Genomic DNA, 27,297 nt, shown 5'->3' with positions numbered 1-27,297 from the left:
ACATCAAAACTTCCAAACTGCTTATTTTAGTGATGCAGATGGAGTTCAGGATTATTGTTCTTGAATATTAAGTTTCAAAGATCTAACAATGAACTGCAAAACTTTTTTTTACACTTAAAAATAGTAAATCTTTATTTTTTAGATATTAACAGAGCAGGCTCGATTACCTCAACTTTTGGTTTGATGAGGTACACAAAAATAAGTGAAAATGAAGTATTTTCATGGGCACCCATGCAGACTGTCTATCCACAACAGAAGGAAAGCATAACTTTTGAAAGATCTCCTATATTCTCCTCATAATAATAATAATAGACTAAATTACAATGCAATCCAACATAAATTAGAAAGCCAGCTTATCTGGATACTAAGGCAGGAAAAATATCACGGTTTATACCATTATCTCAAATATGTTTTTTAAAAGTGCTTATCTACTCTAAAGATCAGGAATAATATTACATGCCAAGCCTCAATAATATATTCTCATGTCTAATATAATCTTGAAAAATAATCTATATCAGGCTATGTGTGTATGTGTAAAAAGGACACCGAGTTAAGCAGAGCTGGGTTTACAACTGATTTATCACTGGCTGCCTTGAGAGCATGTCATTGAACATCTCTGAATCTCAGTCTCCTCATCTATGAACTGAGCATGGCAATCCTTGCACCTCATGGCTCTTGTGAGGACTCAAAAGATCCAATAAACATAAGGTGCACAATACGCCACTTCACATATTAAGAAGCACTTAAATTTTGTCAGTGTCATGCCCACCCAAACCTTATTATTCAATTTGGTATCTTGCACATAATCACAGGGGAGGTCACGTGAAAGAGATTGATCAATAATCCAAAATACAGTTCTAAACCTTAAAAAGCATTCAAAGGGCACATGCAGAAGCAGTAGCAGCACACACACACCCTATACCCCTATTAAGCAACACAGATTATAGAAAAACAGAGTAGTGGAGCCAGAGGATGTGCAGGGCCAGACAGAATCAGCAGATCAAAACTTGTGTTTTAGAATAGCAAATAAAGGCACAGGTGGGAACCTCAGCTTTCTTCGACTGCACAAGGAAGGCACTGGGCTGTCTACTCGTAAGGGGTTGCTATCCCCCAAATTCTATGATTCTAGTATAATGGGTTTAGTGCCACTTTACTTATTGTTAAATCTACTAAATTACTCCACTCCTTACAAAAACGCCATATCACCATTGTGAATTGTAAGGCGGTTTTAAAACGTACGCATACATACAAATACACACACACACACACACACACACACAGTTAAATGATTCTTTCAACAAATGCCTTTAAGGAGAGATACATTTTTTTTTTTCACACCGTAACCATGAACTCAAACTGTTACGGATAGAAATTCAGGATGCTGACCATTTGAATTTTCTCTGTGATATGAAAAGCGCCCATTGGATCAATTGTTTTCTCCCTGAATTTACTAAATTGATGTGTCATTTTGGTGTTATGTGCACAGAGGTTAACTAACCTGTACGAACATCAAACAATGTTTCTCCTCTTCCACAAATGACCACAACAAGAATGTGGTGAGTTTGACTGCTGCTCTTAATCGTTCAAACACCCATTCATTTGGCAATCTTTGACAAACACTGAACACCTAAGTAAAACTAAACAGTTATGAGGGGGAAAGCTCAACTTTTAAACTAAGGAGGAAGATGTAATATCCATCACAGACGAACTGTAAATATATGGAACAGATGTGACAAGGGCTGTTCTTGAGTATAGATCATTTTAGTGGCCCAACTCGAAAACTACTTTTTAAAAAGATGCCAAAGCTAGTATGTTTCTCTTTTGCTCATAAAGACTCAAAGGTAACCAAACAAACTATATTTTTGTTATAACAGAAAATAAAAACCCCTGTTCATAAATGAATTATAGCCCCTAGGTGCATTTTTTTTTCCTTTTGGTGATTTTGCCACCCTACTTTTTAACAAGAATAATTTTCCAATCATCCAGGCATGTGTATGTTTTTAGTTTGTTTTTAAGAACAATGATATAACGGATATTAAATCCCTTTGTGTAAGTTACCATATAGGTTACAACTATTTCTTAAAAATAATTCCAGAGCCCACCAATTCATTCTGTTAAGGTCATGGAAGCTCTGAACCACCATGGCTGAATTGTTTTAGTGCTCTCTGCTGAACACCTGCAAACATCAAACAAAAACTGCTGGTCCTTTCCTGGGTTGACAAAAGCCTTTCAAGTGAAAAATGCTCCCTGGGAATGTCAGGCTGTAGCTCAGGTTACATTCCATTCTCCCCAGCAGCCTCACCATTTCTTAAGGTGGTAGGGAAAACCATGTTTGTGAAATGAAAGATTAAAAAGAATATGGCCACACTTTACTTTCATTCCCACATTGCAAACCACAATGGTGGATCCTATATTAATCGATTCAAAAGCTATTGGAAACTTTATGCCTCACTTTGAAGAAATATGGCTGGTTTTGCAAATATGAACAGTTTACTTACAGTCTGGGTCTTTTTTTCTTAGACCCAAGTTTCAAAACTACCCATGAGAGGGACATCTGAGGCCACTCAAGACAATGGATATGAACCTGCAGCAAATTTAGAAAATTATTTCTCTGTCCAAAGTTTCCTAGTTCATCCTTCCAGTTAAAGAGCAAAGTACAGTTTTACTGATTTTTCTATTTGATATTCTAAAAAGAGATTTATCTCTGTCGTAGAGTGGAAATATAAGCCATTTTTTTCACTAATAGCTCTGTGTTCAAATATGTCTTGAATAGATGAGAAAAACCAACACTACAATCTGTACTCCATCTATTAGAGTCACCAACATACCACAGTGGATGAATACCCTGCATTTTCAATCCAGCTGCCAGAACAAAATAGCCACTGCACTTTTTTACCTTTACAAGTAAACATTTGGGCCTGAAAACTGCCAACTGTGGTGCACTGTAACTTAGTGTTCAGCACCTTAAAATAATCGCAGCATCCTCATTAGAAATATCATAACATGTCTTACTAAGGATAAAGTCTCTTCTAGGATTATGCCTGTGTGTGTGTACTTGTGTGTTTGTGTGTATAGACAGATAGATATATTTGTCTTAAGAACTGTGTAAGTTCAATATATAATCACTTACTAAAATGCATTAATACATATTCATACTTATCAAGCCTGTACTCTCTGTAAACATTTAAACATCATAGCAAAGACTGTATTTAAATGTGAACACAAAAAAGGGACCAGATGCACAGTTGTCTTTTTAAATGCAACACAATTTCATGCTCCTAAATTACTTTACTTTATTAAACCATACCTAAGCTGATACACTTAAGTTATTCCAAATGTATCAGTTTTCACACAGTACAAAAGAGTTTTTTGCACTTTGAAAGCAGTCTATCTCTGGGCCTTTCTGACATAATCTACTTTTAGATTTAAGCTGAATACACATTTTCTTAAGTAAAATCATAAAGAAAATTACTGTCAGAGATAAAGTTAGTTACTGTTTTGATACTGTCTAACATGAAAAATTAATTTGTCTACAAGAGATATTATACTGATCTGTACTTCAAAGTTACGTAGAGAATATAATACCAAAGTTTGGAAGGCATAATACCAAGACAACAAAAGATGTGAAGTCCCTTAATGGAAAATATATATAACAGGGTCCAAGGCAGCAAAACACAAATATATAGTCAATAGTACTTTTAACCAAAGTGGACCCCAAAATTTAAAAGATAAAATAGATTTATAGGAGGCATCTTATAGTCTCTAACATTATAAATCAAATTATGGAGTTATAACTTAGTCTTATGGGAGACAGAAGAAAGAGAAGTAACTTACTCAGAAATGAGCAACTTTCAAAAGCCATTGATTTTATAGAAGCATACCAATTATACATATCACAAAGATCAACAGATTTCTGTCATTGCCAGAGCATCAAATGAAAATTAAGAGATGTGAAATTAAATTCAACAGTTAACAGAAAATTCCACTGGCATCTCACAGCTAAAAGATGTCAACATTTACCAGTCTGACTTAAGAGTGGTACTCAGTCTAATGTAATATTACCACTGCCAGAACTCCTAAAATACTACAGCTGCTTAAAAAGTGTAAATGGATCTAAGCTTAAACCTAAAGGATAGCAGGCAACCATGTATGCTTCTTTCCTATATGCTGGACCAAAAAAAAAAAATTTTTTTTAAATAAATATGATATTTTCAGTTTTCACTTTAATAAGAGACCTTCAGGGAGTCCCCTATTAAATCTCCTCCTTAGATGCCAGATAATCATTGCGCACACAGATTCCTTTGTGAATAACGCTAACATCTTCTTAAAGCATCACCCAAAGACCTTTCATTTATAAAATGTAAAAGTCCTTCCATATTTGCAACTTTAAATAGAGCAAAAATTCACTGCACAAGGAAATGCTTAGAGGAAAAAATAGCTAAAGCACCAAAAAGAATATTTTAAAGATAAATGAATTCATATTTTGCTCTCAGCGAGCAAGAGACTCTCTATTTACAGCTAGGGTTTACTATGCAGGATTCATCTGCAAAATTAAGTGCTCACTTCTTTAAAAGGGTTAATTATACATAGTACCTAATAATTAATATTATTTACAAGGGATTTTCCCTTTTTTTGAAAGTTAGTTTTTCCCCTCTATTTTCAAATAGGGAAATAAATTCATTTTCCCCATGTCAACACTGGCCTTATCTTCACATGTCTGATTACAACTGTATTAGAAAATTGCTTTTAAATTAAGTAATGGAATTCTTAAGTTTCCTTGATTGATTAAAAAAAAAAAGCCCTAATTTTAATTTTGCAAAAGATAACATTTTGTGTAAGCTATACTACTGATGGATAATGAAATAACCGTATCATTACAGGCTAAAATTTCAATGACTTTTTCAGAACACTTCAACAGAGCCAAAAATATACAGAGTGAATAAACAGCTAAGAACATTGAACTACATGCTAAGAAAAGAATTTACATACTTGAGCCAGTAAAATGTCCACTCGCCAAAGAAGTTGGTCCATTTTTCCCACTGCTCACAGGAGGTGAAAACATCTAAAAGAAACAAAGAAATATTACTGTCGAAAAGAAGACATTTGTGCCTTTAGAGTTTGTCAAAGATCTTTCACACTCTTACCAAATAGCTTAAGAGTTTAGGCTAAAGGTTCATTTTAGTAAAATACATCACCATCCAACTTAAAACCAAAACAAGCTTAACATTACCAGTCACCTCCCCCCCCCAACCCCTTTACCACTCTGTCCTGTTCCTTTTTCCTCAGATTCATTAGATTGCCAGCACTAGGCAATACTGCTACACTTTAAACAAACACAGTCCCCATAATGTTATCAAGATTCAAGTTGGAGGGCAGCGGCCTCTCTAGAAAACACTAGTTTTACAAAGGAGAAGAACAAAGTTGTTTGTTTTATATTGAAAACCTTGGCCATAAACGTGGCAATGTCCATTTCCATCCCGTATAGGATTTGCCTGTCATATGTGAACCCAAATAAATATAAAAGTGCCACCTGCACTAAATTCTCATTTCGTCTCTAACATGAGAGCAATTTGTAGCAAGACTCTCTCTCTCTCTCTCTCTCACTCTCTCTCTCACTCTCTCTCACTCTCTCTCTCTCTCTCCCTCTCACTCTCTCTCTCCAGCATTTATTTCGACCCTAATTGGTTTCCCTCTTCTTCGACGTATCTAGTGGATAATGCGCACCTTCCCTGAGTCAGAGCCTGCAAAAAGCAAAGGAACGAATGGAGAAAGTGCAGCAAGCAGAAAGGGGGCTACAAAGCTGCCTAGGGCTACGTTTCCTGGCAAAACTTCCGAAAGCCATTTCTCCAGAAGAAGGTCCAGAAGAGCAACAGCGGCAGCAGTGGCAGCAGCGGAGGCGGCGGCGGCGGCGGCGGCGGCGGCAGCAGCAGCAGCAGCAGCAGCAGCAGCGGCAGCAGCAGCAGCAGCGGCGGCAGCAGCAGCAACATGAAAGAGCCCCACTTAGAAGGCGGTTTGGATTTTATTTGTGTGTTTTGTGGATTCTTTTTATTTTGCTTTGCAAATGCATCTTACACCAAACTCATCTGGCATTAAAAATGAATGAATTCCCCTGACAGGTCTGGGACTTGGTTTGGGAAAGGGAAGCAAAGGGATGGAGAGGGACCAACTACAGCCGTAAAACTCCACAAGTGTGTAAGTTTGGCTTCGTGTTGATATCACGACTGCGAAATTTACCAAAACAGTCTAAAGGAGTCTAAGGAGTGTATGATGCTCGGTACACATACACGAGTTTTCAGAATCCTAGGAAAAGATGCAACTAAGAGGACTACAGGTCCTACGAACCCAAAGCATCATCAATTTAAAACTTTAAGAGACAACTAGGTCTCCTATTTTCTCTTCTCCATTTCCAGAAAAAAAAATAAAATAAAACAAAACAAGTAGTATGCAAAGTACTAGGAGTATTCTCATGTTCAGATAAAGCCAGGTTTTAGGCTTGTCTGTTTGTCCTTTCATTTGGGGTGAGATTCCATTATTTTGGAGGTCCGGTGGGTAGGGAATTCAAGGCAAGTAATTACACTCTGGGAAAAAAAAAAAAAAAAAAGCCTGAATCGTCCATCACACCCAAAAATTGTAGTTAAAAACTTATCAAAAAGACCTTCGTGTTTGCCAAGGATTCAGCCAATTAAAAATTATTCCTGTCCTTTAGACTACTATTGGTTTCTAGCTGAAGTGTTTGGGTTTTTTTTTGTTTTGTTTTGTTTTGTTTTTCACAGCTGTTGTTAGTTTCCACCGTTCTTTCTTACCGCACTGAAATCCAGTAAATCACTCAGCTCTTTGTCCGTCCCTAAGGCAGCCATTCGCTGTTGGTGATGCATTTTAGCAAAATCACACAAACCTAGAAACATGGAAATAACCGCAATCAGAAAATCCAGTCCCAATCCTTGGAGAAAACACAATCGGATTTTTGGAGACTGGGGGGGTTGGGGGTGGGGATGTGGGGGCGGGCGGGATTAAGGTGGAAAGGAGGGAGGGATGGGAGAGTTTGTTGGTTTTGTTTTGTTTGTTGTTTTTTTTTTTTTTTTTAAGATGGAATAGGCAGCAATAGCAAAAAAAAAAAGCGATATTGATATTGTATTTCCAAAGAGACGATCAAAACTGGTAACATCCACTATAAAACCAAATCCGGGAAGGGAAAAAAAAAAAAAGCCGCTCTTCAGCGCATCATTTTATGCAACAGGAGGTAGAGCGAGAAATGAATGGATCACAGAGAAAAGAGAAACTACTCAGAACGATCCGGTCTCAACTTTCCCCCCACCCTCCACCCCACCCCCCCTCACACACATTCACACACTCACACACACGCACACACACTCACACACACCACTCCCCTCTGCATTTCAAAGTAGCTATAAAGAAATTAAAGATGAGCGTCTCTGGAGTGAAAACACGTCCAAAGGGGGAGGGGTGACAGGGTCGGCGAAAGGGGGGGAGCAAAGTGGAGGGTCGGGTCCTGTAATTGTCCAGCACCCTAATTTGTGAAAGAAAGGGTTGTAAAAATTAAAGTCAGGCCCTTGGCAAAGTCATCGGTCCCTCCAAGTGGCATTGCTGGGGAGGGGGGGCGGGGGGGGTAGAGATGAGGAGGAGGGAAGAGGCGCGGGAGGGGAAGGGGTGTCTCTTCTGGGAGCGCCGGGAGCCGGGAGCCCGCCGCTCGGGAAGCGCGGAGCCGCGTGCGGAGCCGCCGAGCCCCAGCCCCGCGCCGCCCGGCGCTTCAGCCCGCCGAGCCCCGCCGGCGCCGGTACCTACCGCCCGCGCGCGAGAAGGGGCTCTCCGTGCACCGCCGGCGCCGAGGCGGCGTTCATGTCTAACCACTGCCTCCACCACCACCACCTCCTCCTCCTGCGCCCGCGCCCGCTCCTGCTCCTTCCCCGCCGCCGCCGCCGCCGCCGCCGCCACTACAGATCCGCAGACACACAGCCAAGATCCCTGACTCTTAACACCAACTCTCTTCTCCGGGGAGGGGAGGGGACGAGGGAAGGGGGGAGGGGGAAACACGCCGAGGCGCACGGAATTGCAAGTTCAGCAAAGAAATGGGTGGGGGGGCTCCGGCGGCGAGACGCGGCTCACTCGGGTCGGGCTGGCTGGGATGCACACACACACACACACACACACACATACACACACATACACACACACACCCCCAAAAAATCTCAACACCTCCCCCGCCTCGCAAAAAAATACAAACGAAAATTCGTCGAGCACCTCATTTTCCCTCAGATCGTCAGTTACAATCTGAAGCCTGAACAGTTCAGTTTTTGCTCGTTTCATCCATCGGAGGCACTTTGAAATTTATTCGAGTTTACATCCCCTCACTTCTTTCTTTCTCTGACTCTCGTTCCCTCTCACTCACACATCCACACACAGCAAAGCAAGTTTATACTAGGCTGCAAATACACGTGATGCAAAAAGACTTTGCCAAGAGGAACAATATTTTTCTTTTCCATATATAAACCAAACCACATTTTGCTGGGGAGATTTTCATTTCGGTAGTTTTGCACTGGGGGCGAAACCTAAATTGCATACTTTCTTTCCCCTCCCTTTTAAGTCACAGATTAGTATAGCTGCAAACTTCGCCAAAAAAAAAAAAAAAAAAGGCAATTTTTGAGGGTGGATGTTGTTTTGTTTTTACACTTGAGTTCCTAGCCACGCTAAGTCCCCGTTCGCCAGCACTATAAGTTTTGAATTCAACATTTACCATTGCAGGCCTTGCATGCTCTTAAAACATACTTTTTCACATCACTTTTTAGGATTAAAATTAAGCTTCATAATTCTATCGTTTCATAATAACAACCGTGCTTTAACCAGTATATGCAACATACGCTATTTTAACGTGTGTTAAAATACACATTCCAGAAACCCTGTAATTACTAGATGTGCAAGTACATACACAAAATGCATGCACACACTTTTTCCCATTGGCAATTATTTAATAGATTGTTCCTTTTGTTTTAATAAAACATTGGGATCGACATTTTAAAAATTAAATTCAATTACAAACAGTTTACTCTGACAGCAAATTGTAACGTTACCTTAAATGGCCACAAATATGCTCACAATATTCCAAGGAAAGTGACTTTAAAAAGAAAGACAAAAATCTTCTGCAAGTACTTAGTATCTCACATGTGTATCCCCCAAAAAAGTATTTTAACTGGTACTCAGTTCTGCTCCAGGGATATCCACAGAATACAAGATTATGCACCTGGCTCTGGTTTTTGCATTTTCCACCATAAAACTGCAACAAAATTCCCTCCCCCAAAAAAGAAATCATTAAAAAAAAAAATCCAACAACTTTTTCTTATTGTTTATAAAAAAAAATCAATACAGGATAGTTAGAATTTTTCCTCAAACAAATCTTGTTGGTGGGTTTTTTTTCTTCTCCTCTTATAAAGTCTTAAACTTGTTCCAAGTTTAGAGGTGTCTCATCATCATCATCCTCCTCCTCCTCATCATCATCACCATTGACTCCCCCGTGGAGTCACATTGATAATAATAGGTTTCCCTGAAAGATACATTGTAATCCATTCACATCCGGGCACTGCGGGCTTATAAAGAGAAGGCGCTGCGGCCGCGGCTGCTCCTCCAGACAATGACTGGGGAGGGGCGGGGCGGGAGCGAGCGGCCATAGAGTAGTAAACAGAGCGCCTAGAGAGGCACCTAAGATGGCGGCGCGTGCGGGCCACGCCTCCTCCGGGAGCGGAGGCGGGTGGTTGGGCTCAGTCTGGTGTCGCGCGTGGGGCCGAACCGTAAGGGGTCTTGAGGTTGGGGCTGTTCGCAGGCCCCGTGCTCCTGTGCTCTGCTTCTTGTTCGCTTTCCTTGGTTCTCCCTATTTTTTGTTTTTGTATTTTTGCTTTTGGGGTGGTTTTTTTGTTTTAGTTTTTGTTTTTGTTTTTTACTTAGAAGTGTAGTTTCCAAAATAAATTAGGCATTACACACCACGGATTTCCTCAGAGGACTCAGATCCCCTGGCTCACCCTGAGGGGAGCCTGGGGAGAGGCCGCGCTGGCCCCACCAACAAAAAGAGAGCCCGGATTCTTTGGCCGTGTGGAGCCAGGCCTCTTAGCCACGCTTGTGCAGCGTGGGGGAAAGGCCGCTGAACCAACTTGTAGTTCCTGGGCTTGAAGAGGGATGAGGGTCCTCTCCTCGCCACCCCACCCCATCTTTTTCTAGGACCCTAGAGGAGAACTTTCTAAGACTAGGAGGTCTTCACTCAGAGAGGACTTGAGTTTACGAAGTCGTGGACTCAAATCGAGTTTGTACCACGAACCACTACTGACCCATCTTAGAGTTCTGGCCAAGCGGTTACCTTCTCCAGCCAGCTTTCTGGTCTGTGACTTGCAAATAAGGATGACTTTTACGAATTTCAGGGGTGAAGGGGTTAAAGATAAAGACGGAGCCACCAAAGAAGAAAACTTTAAGGGAGCTTTCTCTGTTCCACCAGTGTATTAATCTTCCCCGGGGAGAAAAGCGAGTAATCATAATGATGGGTTAACACTTACATAGTGGCTTCACTATGTGCGAAACACTGGTCTAAGAATTTTTCAAATGTTGGCTGCTCTAATCGTGAGAATGACTCTAGAGGGTATTTTTAAAATATTTTTATATTATATATTTTATATACAGAGAATCAGAATCAAGCAATGCTGAAGAACTTGACTCAGGACACTTTGGTAAATGACACAAACCTGCCTAACATTACACAACTTTATTAAGTGATAGAACCCACCTTTGAAGCCAGGCAGTCTGGGATCAGTGTCAACATTCAACCACATCCTATACCATCTGGCAGCAGGAACCACCTAATCTCCATTTTCTGATGCAATTTTATGGCAGTAACAGAGTTCAGATTAATTTTTAAGACCTTTAATTCATATGTAAGTTTTTAGAAAACAAGAATTAGGGCATTTATAGTTTGTTTCCTCAATATTCACACATTGTGAAGATTTCTGTCATCTATCACCATTCCATGTCCTCATCTTAAAATAAATTTTACATGTAAATACCACTTTATACTGTATTATCACTGCATTATCTGTGATTCTCAAAGTAAGCCTCTACAGGGTTATACTGAGATGATGTAATAGAAAATTCACAAACATTTGCTTAGGAGAAATATTCCACTGGTTCTACCTCTAATCAGCTCCATGACCTAAGGCTTGAGGTCAATGTCTTACTGTAAAATATACAGGCTAGAAGATAATCCCTTAAGATTCTTTCTAGTTTCTAGTTAGATTGTAAGAGTCTCCCTCTCCTGAATTTCAAGGGGAATAAAGGATCTGTCCAGGAAAAAAAAAAAAAAGATACAATCAGGTCTGAAACCTAAATGCACACAACTGATTGCTACCTTTTTTTTTTTTTAAGATTTATTTTATTTATTTGAGAGAGAGAGCCGGAGAAAAAGCAGAGGAACAACATTGGGAGAGAGGTAATCTCCAGCAGACTCCCTGCTCAGCATGCAGCCTGACCAGGAGTTCAATCTCACAACCCTGAGATCATGACCTGAGCTGAAATCAAGACGCTTAACTGACTGAGCCACGCAGGCACCACTAGCACACTTTTTTTTTTTTTTTTTAAACAACACCCGACAGTCAAAAAACCATGTAACCCCCTTCCTATATTAAAGTCATGGACAAATGTGGATTGCTTTTGTTTTTGTTTTGTTTTTTCCCCCCTGAACTATCAGAAGAATAGATATATCTACAAAGTTATATTTAAGAAGATTGGAGACAGCTTAGAAAGGAAGACTCAATTTTGTGAAATTTGGATAAAAAGGTAAGTGCAGCAGATATGATTTGGATGTCTCTTCTAATTACAGACTCCCTTCCTTAAAAACCTGTCCATAAATCCTGATATAGAGGTAGAACTTGGTATGGGTACTACATGATTCTTTCCTATCCCAGTCTCACCAAGCTGATTGGATCATAGAAACTAAAAGAGGAAGATTGACAGTAGTCTATGGTGAATGATAGATCTGACTTGTTGGAGTCAGCTGGCCAGGGCTGGTGCCGGGAAGCCAAGCCATGTGAGCCCTGGTTATGGGGAAACAAGAACCATGAGTAAGCAGAAACTGCTCTTTAGATAAGAAAGATTTTGAAGGTTCTGAGAAAAGCAGACAACTTGAGTCCTAGGAAGAAATGAGTAGAAATACTTTCCCAATTATTATGAGGGTCACTTTGCCCCTGTCCCTAAGATAGCTGACTTCTGCAGGGTTCCCCTTCCCCCACTGAGCTAACCTGAGTACTTTTCTGATCCTTGCCACTGAAGAATTTAGAATTTAGAAAAGCAAAAGATTCTTTAGATTTCAGCATTTCTAAACAGTCCTTAACATAAAAAAAAAAAAAAAAAGTGGTGACCACTATTCTAGAGTATAAACACCGTTCCACTTCCACATGGTAGCAATTCTACCCAATTAATTGTGCCACATAATAGTCAGGACAGTATATACAAATGTCATTCCCTTTCTACTGTGTTGTGACCTTGAGCAAATTTCACATCTTGTCAGAAGCAAAAAAAATTAACTTGTCTTCAATACTTTACATGACTGGTTAAAATCAAATGAGATGGTAGAGATGAAAGTACTCTGAAAATAACAAATTATTATGAAATGTAAGGCATCATTATATTGCATAAACTAAGTTGATGCCTAAAGATCACATTTAATTCATAGGAGTATGGAAGGAGTGGCAAATATTGAAACCCAATGAGTCACAGAAAAGGACAGACATTGAAGGGGGCTTGGACCAAACCCTTGAGTTTAGTTCAAGATTTCAAGGTCACATCACTAATGAGTTACAGAGGCAGAAGTAGCCCTCCAGTAACTGAACGCCAGTCTAGAATGCCATACCATTCCTCTTCAGATTTCATCCACTTGGATCTCCCCCAATATTGTCCATGTTAAAATAAATAAGCAGACAAAACTATACACACACTCTGCTCCTTGATGATCTCAAGAAGTTCATCCAGAAATTCAACAAATGATTTTTGAGTGCCTACCTCGTGTGAGCATTTCTTCTTTTAGGCCCTGAGGCAAATATGTAGCCCCCCCCCAAAAAAAATGTCACACTGATATAAAAGTCAAGGACAGGCTTGACTGAATGGCGAAGTCACCGTGAACAAGACATGGCCTGTGGGAGCTATGTAGAAAAGGAAGGGCTATCCCAATATAAATTTAGGGTACAACCATCAAGGACCCCAGACTGGAGACCCACGGACACTGCAAGGCTGAGTCAGAAAGGCAGGACAGAAGAGGAGGGATTAGTCAGTGTGTGTGGCAGAAGTCCGCAGCTTCATGACGTATGCATAATCCCACCTACCCAGGGCCTTTCCATTTGCTGGCTCTTTCTCCTGGTGGCTCACACAACTGGTTTCTTACCATCCTTCTGGGCTCAGCTTAAACCTTACCTCTTCCTAGACACCTTTCTAACCATTCTGTCTAAAGTAAGCACCACTCTTACTATTTTCTGCCACATCAACTGTATATCCTTAGTGGCACCTTTCTCATTCGCATTCATTGTTAATATGTTTACGTTTAGATAGCCTATCTTCACCATCAGACTGCAGACTCCGTAATGCAGGTACCATAGGAATCTTGTTCACTCTATTTTCCCACACCTAATGCAATGCCTGGCACATATTAAGTATTTGATAACTATCTGTTACATAAGTGGATCAAGAACCTGTCTTTATTCTTAGGACGCACACGTTATAGTGAAGAGTATAGCTTTCATATCTTTTCAAATCAGGCTTTCTTTAAGGTTTCCTGTTAGCTTGATTTCATTGTTGGTAAATGTTGCTGGCGAATATTCAGTGGGATGTGAAACAGGCCACTGGCCCCTTGTCACCTCAATCCCAGACCCTAAAGGATTGGGTCATAGTATTGCTTCACTACTGTAACATCTTATGGATGAGACACTGAGGCTTGGGAATGCAACAAATTTCCTGAAGTCACACAGCCCCTACAAGGCAGAGCTAAGATTCAGAAACAGGCCGACCATGCTTCTGTTTACAGTTCAGTGGCATGTGTCATGGCTTTAACAAGCTTAGGAAACCATATGGTTAACAAACCATAACAAACCTTCCTTATTGGACCTAGGCACACAAAAGGGCAGAATTTTTATTTTTAGCTATTTTTAGATGTTTTGGGGGTTTGGGAAAGGGAAAGGTTAAACAAACAACAACAACAACAACAAAAAACCCAAAACTTTCATTCTTAGTGTCCACAGAGTTTTGTTAAAAAGAACTCCAAAGATTTAGTGCCAGCTTTCTGGAAGATTCCCTTCTAATCATAAAACTGTTTCCTTTGCTATAGTTTGAAAATAAAGGAAAATAAGGCAGCAACAGAGTCCTAGAGGAGAAACAAAGTTGTGTGTAGACCATTTGGTCTGCTCCCTGATAGTCTCATCCTCTTTGTGTGTCCTGCAGGTTTAAAAGCTCAACATGTGCAGATGTTTTCTGCAGTTGGCCATGACCTCAAGCCATGGCACCTGTCACTGAGCTAGAATGATGATCTACCTGTGTCTGGGTCTCAGCTCTTCTCTGGACTAACCACGTGATCTTGGGCAGTGGGTTGTATCTCCAAGCTTCAGTTTCTTCATCCACAACATGGGTATAATAACCTGCCAAAAAGTTATTATTACACATTAAATATAAGAGTATTAGCAGATGAACTTGGCATAGTGCTCATACAGCGACGGTAACCTAGCAGTTGTAATACATACTCTTCAGTGTCACAGTTTTCAAATTTCCGCCTCAACTCTTTAACGTTCAGGAGATTGATTTACTGGGTTTGTTCAAAGTGAAATAGAACAACATACGTAATACCAACATGCATTGCATGAATGAAGAGTAAGCGTTGTTTTACAGAAGGCTGTTCCGAGTGAGTCTATACAGCATAGTGTGCACAGAAAGTTACTATAAAAAAATATTTAAAGCTGCCACTTTAGTAGGTGGGCTTCATTGCTTTGCGAGCAAAGGTGTTCATGAAGCATATCCTGGGATCATAGTGGAGAAGAGAAATGAAAGCTGATCACCTCCTCATTCTATTGCTTCTCTTCTCAAACTGCATATTATTTTTAAAACCAACAGCTACACCCCACCAAAGAAAAGGAGATGACTGGAAAGATAAATGTTTTAAAAATAAACAATGTAGAAAGAATACAAGGAATTTTTTTAAAAGATTATCTATTTGTTTATTTGACAGGCAGAGATTACAAGTAAGCAGAGAGGCAGGCAGAGAGAGAAGAGGAAGCAGGCTCCCTGCTGAGCAGAGAGCCCCATGCGGGGCTTGATCCCAGGACCCTGGGACCATGACCTGAGCCAAAGGCAAAGGCTTTAACCCACTGAGCCACCCAGGCACCCCAAGAATATAAGGAATTTTAGAAAACAGCAAGAGAAACTTTCGCCTATTCAAAAGTGCAATAAAACTGATTGAACTTAATATACTTAACCTGTGGTTTTTAAAATCCCTCAAAAGCTGTACCCCCCTCGCTGCTCCCACTTACCTCGGTAACTTTATCTCAATGTCTTCCTAAAGGAAGTTTTGTATCTAGTCAACTAACCATACAGCATACCTTTATTGAGCAGTTTGTCTATGAAAAGCACTAGGCAAGATGTAGTATTTCAAGATCAAAAATAGGACCCCTAACCTCCTGGCATCCTGTCCTAATGGGTAGGCCAGACATAAATCACCCCAACTCCTGACACACTGAACCGAGAACTATCAAGACATAAAACTGTGCTACAAGGCTATAGCCTAATGCGTAACTACCAGGTGGAAAAATCTGAAGACTTAGAAGAGACAAGGTTAGAGCTAGATCTGGAAAGACAAGTGGTATTACTTTCAAGCAGGTAGAAAGAGAAGCACATTCTGGGCTGAAGTGCTAAGTCTGGCAAAGGCTGGCTAAGAACTAAGGGTCTTGTTGGGGTTTGTGAATAGAACTAAGGTATTAAAACTCAGTTGGCAAATTTGGACCCATTAGCTTTTATTCCTGATGCATGGAACAAGTGGGGTCATGCCCAAAGAAGCAATGATCAAATAGTCCTTGAGAAGATCATTTGGGAAACAATATAGAGGAAGATGAAGGTAAGAAGAAAGGAAGGCAGAGACCAGGTTAGAAACCTATTTATTGCACTTCTTTCAACCAGTGATTGGGAGTCTGAAGGAGGACTATGTTATGGCTGTGGAAACTAGAAGAAATCATTCAAGAGACATTGTGTCTAGGTTATTAGAAAAGTTATTTGGGTTACAAAGCAGCATAAAAAATCCATTCAAACTGGCTTGAACAGTAATGGGCCTGCAAACCTAAAACGTCTAGCACCATCAATTAGGGCTTCAGCTTTGTATCTCCCCATTTTTCTCAACTCAGCCTACCTTTCTAAGTCAGGCTAACTCTCTCATGTTCTCCAAAATGGCTACTACTATCAACACCTGAAGCTGTAAACCTTTTTGTTTGCTTTCAGGAGGGGATAGTTGCTTGTTCTCCCTAAGCTTTGATACGAAAGCCTCAGCTGGACTCTAAATTTACTATCCTAGGAAGACATTGCTTTGACCCAAACCAAGTAATGATGGGTTACATTCATCCCTAAATAATCATTTTGATAAGCCTCAAACTTGTTAAAGCCCACTCTTGAAGTTAAGGTGAAGCCAGTCCTATCCAACACACAAGGCTTCTATATGGGGGTGGGGGAGAGGAGTGGGTATTGATTGGAGAGGCAAGGACAAAGTCTGCCAACCTTTCTGGACATCCGTGCCACTATGCATCTCTTCCCATCCTTTACCCTGTTTGAACTGACCTCCCTCATGTAGTTTCCTTGAATAACTCCTACCTTAACATCAAATCCAGCTTAATTCTTACTACCCCTTTGAAATCTGCTTTGACTTCTTGATTTTCCCCATCACTTCCTCCTCTGAAACTAACTCATTTATTTAAAACAAATTTTTTTTTAAATTGTAGTATAACATATAGTAAAAAGTAAAAACCTACAAAGGTTGGTACATTTTTACATGCACAAATATCAGTTCAACCACCACCCAGCTCAAGATATAAAACATTTTCAGCAACTCACCCTTACCTTCACTGTCCGTACCCATGGCTGTGACTCGTATCACCAGAAATTAGTTTTGCCTATTCTCAAACTTGGAATTATCCAATATCTATCCATGTGTATCTAGCTTCTTTCACTTATCATTACATCTGTAAGATTTCTCCATGTAGTTGTATATAGGAACTGGGTATTCTTTTTTATTGTTGTATAGTCCATTGTAATAATATACAACATTGTATATATCCATACAACACCCCAAATTCAGGCTTTGCAAATTTTGACTATATGAGTAAAATTTTGTACATGTCTTCTGGTGGATATATGCACTTAATTATCTCGAGTATGTATATAATAGGATATTCAATTATATCCTATTATATAAGATATCCTATTATATACCTAGGATTGTTGGCACAAGTAGGCACATTTTAGTTTCAGGAGACACCGCCAGACAGTTTTCCAAAGTGGTTTGACCAATTTTTACTTGCACCAGCAATATATACAATGAACTAATTTACTTTGAAAATAAATTATTGTGATCTATTTATTCCTGTGTTGGTATCGCTTCATCAATTAGACTCTAAACCTCTAGAGGGCAGAGACTGTCTTAGAGTTCTTCATTGTTCCGGTGCCTAACACTGTGTTCTGCAAAGGCATAATGAAAGATTCCATCAATTTTCAACAAAACTCTAGCTATGAATTTTTAGAATTATATATTCATTATTCTGTTATTAATTAATAATCAATAATGTGATTAATAAGAACACGTTTTCCCTTCTCACTTTTGGGTGTATATCCAAAGGAACTGGTAACAGGATCTCTAAGAGAAAGATATTTGCACACCCATGGTCATTGTAGTATTATTCACGATTGCCAAGAGGTGGGAACAACCTAAATGTCCATCAGTGAATGAATGGAAAATAAAGAAAACGTGATATATGCATAGAAAGTAATATTATTCAGCCTTTAAAAAGAAGAAATCGTGTCATATGTTACAGCATGAATGATTCATGGGATATTATGCTAAGTGAAATAAGCAAGTCAGAAAAAGACAAGTATTGCATGATTATTATATATCTATGAGATAGGTAAGGTAGTAGTCAAATTCATAAAAACAGAAAGTAGAATGATGATTGTCAGGGGCTTGGGGGAGCTTTAAGGGGAGTCAGTAAGCCCAGAGTTTCAGTTTTCCAAGATGAAAATTTCTAGAGATCTGCTGTACAACAATGTGCATGTTGTTTGCTAACACTACCATATACTTAAGACTGGTAAAGACGGTATATTTTATGTTATGTGGGTTTGCCTCATAAAAAATAATAATGTATTTTCTTCTAATTTTAGAATTTTAAAAGTTAAAGATAAGTAATTTTTTAAATTCTAAAATTAAAAGAAAATGCATTATTTTTCACTGTGGTACAAAGATATGAAATAAAGCAAAACAAATGTACTGTAATACATACATATATTCATAGTAAGCAAAAAAAAAGTCGTTATTTCTCTCAAGTTCATTTTTTTCCCAGCAAATTTTGAGGATCTAAATTTTACTGATTTGATTCTTTAATCTATTTTTAGTTAGTGACAAATTTTATCATATGCTGTTTTACCCATTTACAGATTGCACTGAGGCTGTATAGTTCTACTAATAGGATTTAATAAAGATTAATTTTTATATTTACATGATAGCTCACCCCCAAAAAACTTCTGAGCAGTTCTCCTTGAGTCTTCTAGGATTGTGCTACTGGCAAACTTCATTCTCATTTCTTCCATATTTTAGTTGCTTCTGTGGCTCTTTTCTCTTCCTATATATTGTTTGGGATCTTTGTCTTTCTGCGTTAAAATCTACTGATGAGTTTCCAGAGTAAAGTAGACTACCCACACTCCTCTTGCATGGGATAATTTGTGGCTTCAACAAAGCTTCCTGTTTGGATGTCCTCACTGATTGTACTTTCATTTCTGCAGGAAACCTAGGAGCCTGCTGACTTCCATGATGTTTTGCAAACTTTCATAAGCATCACAATAATCCAGGAGACTTGTTAAAACTCATTCTCTGGGACTTTGATCCCAAAGGTTCTGATAAGCATATCTGGGGAGGGACAGGGACCCGTGCTCCAACTCCTGTATTGGAGCCAGCAGACTCTAGCTCAGTAGAGGCCACTGTGCATACTTTTCCCAACTCCGCATTCAGTGATGTCACATAGCTTGGAATCAACCGGATAGGAAAATTTATAACATTGAAATCAGCAAATGCTAAAATTCAGAACTCTTCCCCCACCTCATCCCTCCTTTCCCCACAATAAGCCAGATGTTAAACATTGACCAGCATGCCACCAAATGCCTGACTTTGGAAACAGCCAAGTGATGGTGATTTTGTTAGTCCTGAGACCACAGTTTGAACTGCAGGTGTGCAGACACACACACACACACAACTAGATTTTTATTTTTTTTAAGATTTTACTTATTTGTCAGAGCGAGAGAGTGCACAAGCAGGCAGAGCAGTAGGCAGAGGCAGAGAGAGAGCCAGGGTCCCCGCTGAATAAGGAGCCCGATGAGAAACTCAATCCCAGTACCCTGGGATCATGACCTGAGCCGAAGGCAGCAGCTTAACCGACTGAGCCACCCAGGTGTCCCGCATCCAGATTTTTTAACCAATATTAAATAGTTGCATCTGTTCTGCAACTGCTAGAATTTCAAATACATGGTAAGGCCAAACCATTTATTTTTTAAGAAAGAGAGAGAATACGTGCCTGCGAGAAGCAGGGAGGGGCAGAGGAAGACGGAAAGAGAGAATCTTCAAACAGGCTCCATGCCCAGCATAAGTGCCTGACAAGGGGCTCAATCTCATGACCCTGAGATGATGACCTGAGCTGACATCAAGAGTCAGACACTTAACTTAGCCACCTGGGTGCCCCAATCAAACAATTTCTTGGGGTCAAAAACTCTTGATCTATCTATCTGTCTTTCCATTGATTTATTCATCTGTCTCTGATTAATATATCTATACCTAATCTACATTCACATCTACATCTACATCTCTTTTGGTAAATCCAGTATGTATCACTTCCCCCGATTGTCTTCATACTCTAGATAATTACTCAGTCAAAGGCATCTATTTTGCTTACAAAAATCAGGAAAGAGAACTGGCAAACCTAGTCCATTCCAGCTGGGATTTCTGTGAGTACCCTAGAGTCATTACTGATAGCCAGTCCTATGCCATCTGACGGTATCATCCACAACCATGAGGAGGATTTTGCTGGTGGGATCCTCTCAGAGATCACATTCTGGCCTACAGGTGAGCTCCAACAATATACACTTGGGTCCATATTCACATGTGTGACTTTGAGGCCAAGGAAGCTGGTCCAAATGGGCTTCTTACCTCAACCATACGTGGCAGAAATGGCCGTCCCCATGTATTCCTACAGTAGACTGTCTAGGTTTTGGCATCCAAGCAGGCTTCTTTTCCCTTGGGGAACATTCCTCTCTGGAAGCCTTACAGCATGCTCCTCCCCATCAGACCTCAGACATGACAATCCTAACACAACAGACAGAGAGGTTCTAATCATCTTACTCTGAGAAAGGAAGGAGCAGGTAAGATCTCTATCCTCTCAGAGGGTTCGATGAGCCCCGTTCAACTTGCTCTCCTCTTCCCAAGTGACCAAGGGCTCCTAGAAATGGTAACTTTTGTTGGAGCTTAAAAGATCCTTTCACTCTTTCGTGGGGCCAACCAGGTTTCCTAGGCTTACATCCCCTCATTGAGAAAAGTAAATCTGATTCAGAGTGGCCATCTGTGTCCACTTCCTGACCAAGAAGTGATTGTAAACCTCTCTTTTTGAAAAAAAAGAGTTCAAGTCCTTATACCCTATGCCATCTATAACTAACCTATCTAGTCATCAGGGATTTTAAAATATAAATGGGACAGTGCTATAATTATTTCAATTCTTTTCCTTTCCTTTTTTCCTTTAGTATATCATGCCATGTTTTCACCTCAGTGTACATAGGTTTGCCTGATTCATGTTAATGCCTGTATAATACAGGAAATTACAGTACTATCACACGTAATGTGTACCAAGCACATCTTTAAATACGTTTAGTTCTCAGGACCCCACTATAGGAGGTGGACTCCACTTTATAGCTGAGTAAACTGAGGTACAGATAAATTCAGTAAATTGCTCACGATCCTAAAGTTAGTAGGTATCCAGGGCCAGGATTGGAACCCAGACTGTCCACGGCCTTAACTCTCTTGCCCCTGGCCATGCCATGCCTGGACCACAGCTTTTTTAGTTCTTGCTTTGCTAATCCTGTTCCAGGTTGTAATCTTTGTTGGCATCCTCTGCTGACTAGCACATTCTTGGATGCCTCTCCTGCCTCACAATGATGTGTATTTAGGGAATTAAAAAATAACTGCTATAGTAGCTTACCTCAAAATGAAAGTAATTATTAGATAGATGACTTGCCTTTAAAAAATGTTTTGTATTCCAAAATCTCAATAAAAATTACTTTTGGGTTATCACCAGCTTTGGCAAATCCACATTACAGCCACGGGCCATTACCATCGATAATTGAGAACTCACACAAGTGTTAATCAATCATTTATTCCTGCCTCCCCTCTCTCCTGCATGGTTCGAAATGTTGCCTATCTCAGTGTAGTTTGGGGAAATAGTGAAAGTGGATCTCTCTTTGTAGTCCAACGAACTGTCATTACAGATGCAATGAGTTAGATAAAATTGGAAGGGTGGGGGGGAGTGGGCTAGGTGGTGAGGGGATTATGCTGAAAGATTTTCCATTTTCACTCGCAACAATTTTATACTATGTAGTAACATTCCTTGTCTACTAAAGGAACACTTTCTAACCTTTCTCAAAAGCTCAAGAAAAAGAGAAATCAAAATGAGCAGAATATAAAATGTCCTAAACTATACTTCTTCATTTGATTCAAGATGAAAGTTCCTACTTTGGGGATAGTAGAAAAAAGACTGGATTAAGAATAATAAAACTGTGTTCAGATCTTACCAACTGTGTGATCTTAGACAAGATTTTCTTAATCTTGGCACTATTGACATTTGGGCTGTGTAATTCTTTGATCTGAAAGACCATCCCGTGCTCTGTAGGATGTTTAATAGCACTCATAGCCTCTACCCACCAAGTGACAATAGCAGCTCCCCCTCACACCCCCCTGAGTTGTGACAACCAAAAATGTCTCCAGATATTGCCAAATATTCCCTAGGAAGCAAGTCACTCACACCCTGGAATGAGAAGCACTGCTCTAGAAAAACCTCCAAATTTCTTAGGACTACAGTTTCTTCATCTCTAAAAACGAGGATCATTTTATTTACTTTAGGAGTAATCGTAGAGACCTAAAGTACTTACCCAAAACTGTAACTTACGAATTGTTTCTTAGCTATTAAGTTAGGTATCACTATTGTTATTTATCATTTAGCTTATGCTGTTTTAGAATGTTGTATATGATCTGAGGTATAGTATTATTTAAAAATATTTATCACTGATATATTTATCAACCTAAGAATATATTTCCATGTATATTTCTAAGACAAAATAGTTATAATACATCGAGCAGGTAGACACTAACTATTCACTACTGTCTATAAACTAATAGCGAACATTGTTCTATTTCATAACCAAAGGCTGTGCCCCTGCTGCTGGTTAACCCATTTTCAAAAGGCCTGCTGTCAGTCCTACAGGAAAATAGGTCCCTAGAATGTAAAGCAGATTCTCACCATCCCTACGGCCAGGAAAAAAAAAATCACAAAGAGTGTATGTTATTCAGGAGGCCAGGAGATCATCTCCATTTGCAAAGCACAGCATAGGAGAGAATTCCTCCTAAGGAAAAAGCAATTTCTCTGATTCCTGGCTTGTACAGTCATCCCCCTTATCTGTGGGGGATCCGTTCCAAGACCACAGTAGATGCATGAAACTGCAGATAGTACTGAACCATGTAGAAACTACACTTTTCCTTATGCATATACACCTACCATAAAGTTTAATTTGTAAATTAGACACTGTAAGAGATTAACAATAGCAATAGTAAAATAGAACAATTAGAGTGATATACCATAGGGGGTGCCTGGGTAGCTCAGTCAGTTAAGTCTCTGACTCATTTTCAGCTCGGGTCATGATCTCAGGGTCTGGGGACTGAGCCCAGTGTCGGGCTCCGAGTGTGGGGCTCAGCTGGGGAGTCTCCCAGAGTATCTCTCTCTCCCTCTGCCCCACCCCCACCCCTCTCTCACTCTCAAGCGCACGCTCTCTCCCTCTAAAATAAATAAGTAAATAAATATTTTTGAAAAACACAATATACCATAGTTACATAATATGGGTACTTTCTCTCTCACACTCAAGGCATCTATTGTACTCACCCTTCTTGTGACGTTATGAGACGACAAAAAGCCAGGATGAGGAGAGGAGGGGGGTGAATGACGCACGCGTTATGACATAGTGTCAGGCTACTGTTGACCTTCTGACCGTGGGGCAGGAGGACAATCCCCTGCTTCCGGAGCGCAAGGAAGGGCGGGATGTATGTAACTGACGCGGTGGAACTTGAAGCCCTGCTTAAGAGGAATTACGGTACCGCCGAACGGTCTTCTTACCGCGCATCATTCAGAAGCTTGAATTGTCCTGATGTTCATGCCACAAGTGCTATGTCCTTAGAGCTCCGCAGTATGGGATGTCATGTCTTTTGGAACCAAAGGCTTCAGAAGGATTGGCACATTTTTGTCATTCTTCCTGTGTCCCTCTATAGTGCATACGAAGTAACATGTCCTTTCATGCGAAAGGCACTGCACACATCTTTATTGAATGACTGGATGATTATTGTGCTGTATCTTTTGTTTAAATTAACATAAAATGTATCATTTGTTTCAGGGGGTACGGGTCTGTGAATCTGAGTCTTACACAATTCACAGAACTCACCATAGCACACGCCCTCCCCAGGGCCCATCACCCAGCCACCCCATCCCTGCGACCCCTCTCCCCTCCAGCCACTTAACAGCAATAGCTTTCAAAAAGCAGTAGATACAAAGATTGTGCCCATAAATACTCAAGGAAGGTTTTAATTCTGCAACTTCATCAATTTATTTCAGGCAGATTCTTCCCTTTTTCTGCTATGCTCCTAACCCCACCCCAGAATTCTTGGAGAACTAGCTTTGACATGTGTCAAGGTCACACACTAGGAAGGCCTTCAGTGGGGGTGCCGGCAAGTTTCCTTCCTTTCCTCACCTTCCTCTTTTTTCTTCCTCTAGTGTGGGTAGGATGGGCCTTGCTGGGCATTCCATCGGGAGGTTAAGGAAGGGTTAAGGTAGAAGTACTGGATGCCTGCTCAGAGCTGGCTGCGGTCCAGGTTGTAAAAGCAGGTCAAAGAGGGTCTTTGCTTTCTGAGCATTGCTGAACTGGTGTCAGCAAGGTAAAAGAATACAGGGATTTGGGAAAGGGAGCAGAATGGCAGGGGATAGGGCAAGATATGATCTCCCTAGGGAAGGGGATAAGGAAACCCCAACATCTCCCGTAACCAATAGATGAAAAAACAACTTCTATAAAGGACCAGGAATGACCTCAGTTGAAGGGAGTTCCATATCATCACCTTGGAAAGCAGAGTGGCATTAGAGTGGCCATTCTAATGTCTACCATTTAAGGACAGCCTACTTTGTGGTGGGACTCTTCCCGCAGGAGCCCTGGGAATGGAGAGAGGTCGAAGTGGTGATGGCTGATGAAGTCACAAAAGGCAGACCCTAGAGGGAGGTAGATTGGCACAAGGTTGAAGACCCATCTTGGCAGAAAACAACTGAGATTCCAGCCCCTCTCACTTTTTAGTGATTAGAAACTTTCAGCTACCCAGGCTTTGTCCACATGAGGGCAGCTGGGATTTCAGGAAAGGGCACCTAGAGGGGCATTTGTCATGAAAAGGAAAGACAAAACTGATCATCCTGCCCACTATAACAAGAGGGCAGCGGGTGGCAGGGAGCTGGGATTATCAAAGTGTGTGTACCAAGGCCGAAAGTCCACCATATCCTATCACTCAGGCATCCTGACACTCTTAGGAAAAAAATGACTGAAGCAATAAATATGAACTAAATGAGCCACAATCTTGGAGTTCAAATATGGGGCACCACTGGGCAAAGGAATCGGGTCCATTAGGTCATTGTGCAGATGAAAAATTCCACCTGGTGATGTGAGCTGAGTTTTCAGTGGTGACCTCATGTGGCAGGGCAGAAGTAAAAGGGTCAATGGGCTGATTAGATTGTCCAGTTCTCTATTCTAGAGTGGGGAGGGACATTGGCCCTTTAGACAGAGCAACTCCCTGGGCCCTTTTTTGGGGGGAGGGAAGAGGTCTCAAGTGGCAGAGATTGGAAATCTATCTAAATTGAGCATATGGAGGTATGAATGATTAATTGGAAACATAAAAGAGATGGACTTGCACTAGTACTCCAAGCTGGTGCAGCAAATCAGACCAGTGGCCTATGCATTTTCCCAGCACTTGCTGGGATACACACATGAACACAAATAGTCTCACATACACAACCTCCCTCAAAACCTGATGAGGCAGATATCATTGCTTCCCATTTCACACATGAAGAAATAGGGGTGCAGAGGATTAAATAACTTACCTAAAGCCACAGAGCTGAGAAGTGCTGGTCACAGCTGAAACCGAGGTTTGCATTCCTACACACATTGTGCTTCAACTCTGCTATGCTGTCATTGAGGGCAGTGGTTCTCCAAAAGTGGTTCCAAGACCAATTGCACAGGGTCACTTGGGATCTTTTTAGAAATGCAGATCTTGAGGACTCATCCCACACCTCCTAAACAGAAGCTCTGGGGTGGGACTGGCAACGTGCTTTACAAGCAATATTTTCTTTCTATTTTTTCCTTATTTTATTTTATTTCCGGTACAGTTAACATACAGTGTCATGTTGGTTTCAAGTATACAGGCAATATTTTCATTTGCAGAATGATTTTGTCATTCCAAAGTTTGGAGAATAAAGGTCTGAGATGCTTTTGCAAAATCTTCACTCCAAACAACAGGTAATACCTATAACTTACGAAGGGCAAATATTCTCTAAGCCAAAAAATAAAAAATAAAAAATAAAACCCACAAAAAAAAAAACGTAGGCTAGAAATAAGCCAATAATCCAGGCTTGGTCCTGATTAAAATCATATTTATTCAAAGGTGTTTATTCTTTTCGTAGACAGATGACAATTGAAATACCAGAAAATATTTATCTACTGTAACAATTACGTTAAATTAATTCATAATGTTCACTCAATAACATTGTTTGCATATACTCCTATTGCTAGGGAAGTGCTACCTAATTTATTTCTCACACATCAAAATCCAGTAAATTGATATAATTATATTATTTTCTCCAGAAATGCTGATGGGTCTGGTCTGCATACCTCAGAGGGAAGGGGAATTAGAACAGTGGGTGACATCATGTACCATATGTTCAGCAATATCTATAGCACTGTAGGTACAATGAGCAGAGGTAAGAGTATTTATGCCAAATTTCTTCATTGTTGGGGGACGTGATGAATTTTAAGTTCATATTTTATTCATTTCCCAAGTATTGTATTTTTTTATATGCTTTTATTTAAAAAAAAAAAAGATCATCAACACACTAGAATTTGTTCTCATCTTCCAGGGATACCTGTAAACCAATGGAAATATTTTTGAGTGTCTGACCAAATGGCAGATAAAAAATGTATTATTCTCCAAGGTTAGAAGGTCAAGTGATCGATTTAATTTGATGCAGGATTTTTACAATAAAATTTCCAATACATTACAAGAAAAATATTGTAAGTTTTGATGAGGATTTCTCCCAGGTTAAAAAGGACAGTGGATTCAAAAAATAACTAATTTCTACTTAACCCTGCTTCTGGCTGCCTTTCTCGGGCAAATTTTGTCTCCAAAGGATCACCAGGACAAACCGAAGTAAATCTATTCTCCAAGAGACTAAATAAAGATTTTGGAATTAGATGCTTTGAGTCCTAATCCTAGGTCTGTCAAAAAAACTTTTTATAGGCCGCTTTTCACAAGTTCCATTTTCCTAGTTTTTTAAAAAATTGAGCGATCTCACATTCTCAGCACCAGATTGATCATGGGAAGGTTGTCACTGGTACAGAAAGCTATCATCCTGTCAGTAGTGATTATTATAAAGACTTAATATGTGTAATTCAATTTAAGGAATGAACTCAAGGAAA

The 27,297-nt window shown here is 40.1% G+C and overlaps 1 protein-coding gene across 19 annotated transcripts in view; it reads right to left on the bottom strand.

Annotated features, from left to right (window-relative positions):
- TCF4 (transcription factor 4) overlaps nucleotides 1–9,659 on the bottom strand; it is a 351,743-nt gene extending 342,084 nt beyond the window's left edge. For 3 of the 19 annotated variants that reach the window (XM_082699626.1, XM_082699642.1, XM_082699640.1), the window contains exons 1-3: nucleotides 8,260–8,431; nucleotides 6,804–6,895; nucleotides 4,990–5,062 (exon numbers count right to left, since the gene is read on the bottom strand). In XM_082699626.1, the coding sequence (XP_082555752.1) occupies nucleotides 4,990–5,062; nucleotides 6,804–6,875 (145 nt within the window). In that variant the 5' untranslated portion in view covers nucleotides 6,876–6,895; nucleotides 8,260–8,431. Of the gene's footprint in view, nucleotides 1–4,989; nucleotides 5,063–5,443; nucleotides 5,620–5,724; nucleotides 6,597–6,803; nucleotides 6,896–7,803; nucleotides 8,171–8,259; nucleotides 8,432–9,086 lie in introns of those variants that run through there. The other 16 variants (XM_082699615.1, XM_082699616.1, XM_082699639.1 and 13 more) reach the window with 15 other exon arrangements.
- Between the last annotated feature and the right edge of the window lie 17,638 nt (nucleotides 9,660–27,297).

The sequence above is a fragment of the Mustela nivalis genome (assembly GCF_964662115.1).
Source record: "Mustela nivalis genome assembly, chromosome: 14".
In the NCBI taxonomy this organism is placed as follows: Eukaryota; Metazoa; Chordata; class Mammalia; order Carnivora; family Mustelidae; genus Mustela; species Mustela nivalis.
The sequence above is the reverse complement of the archived record's forward strand: the minus strand, read 5'-3'. Positions and strand labels throughout refer to the sequence as shown.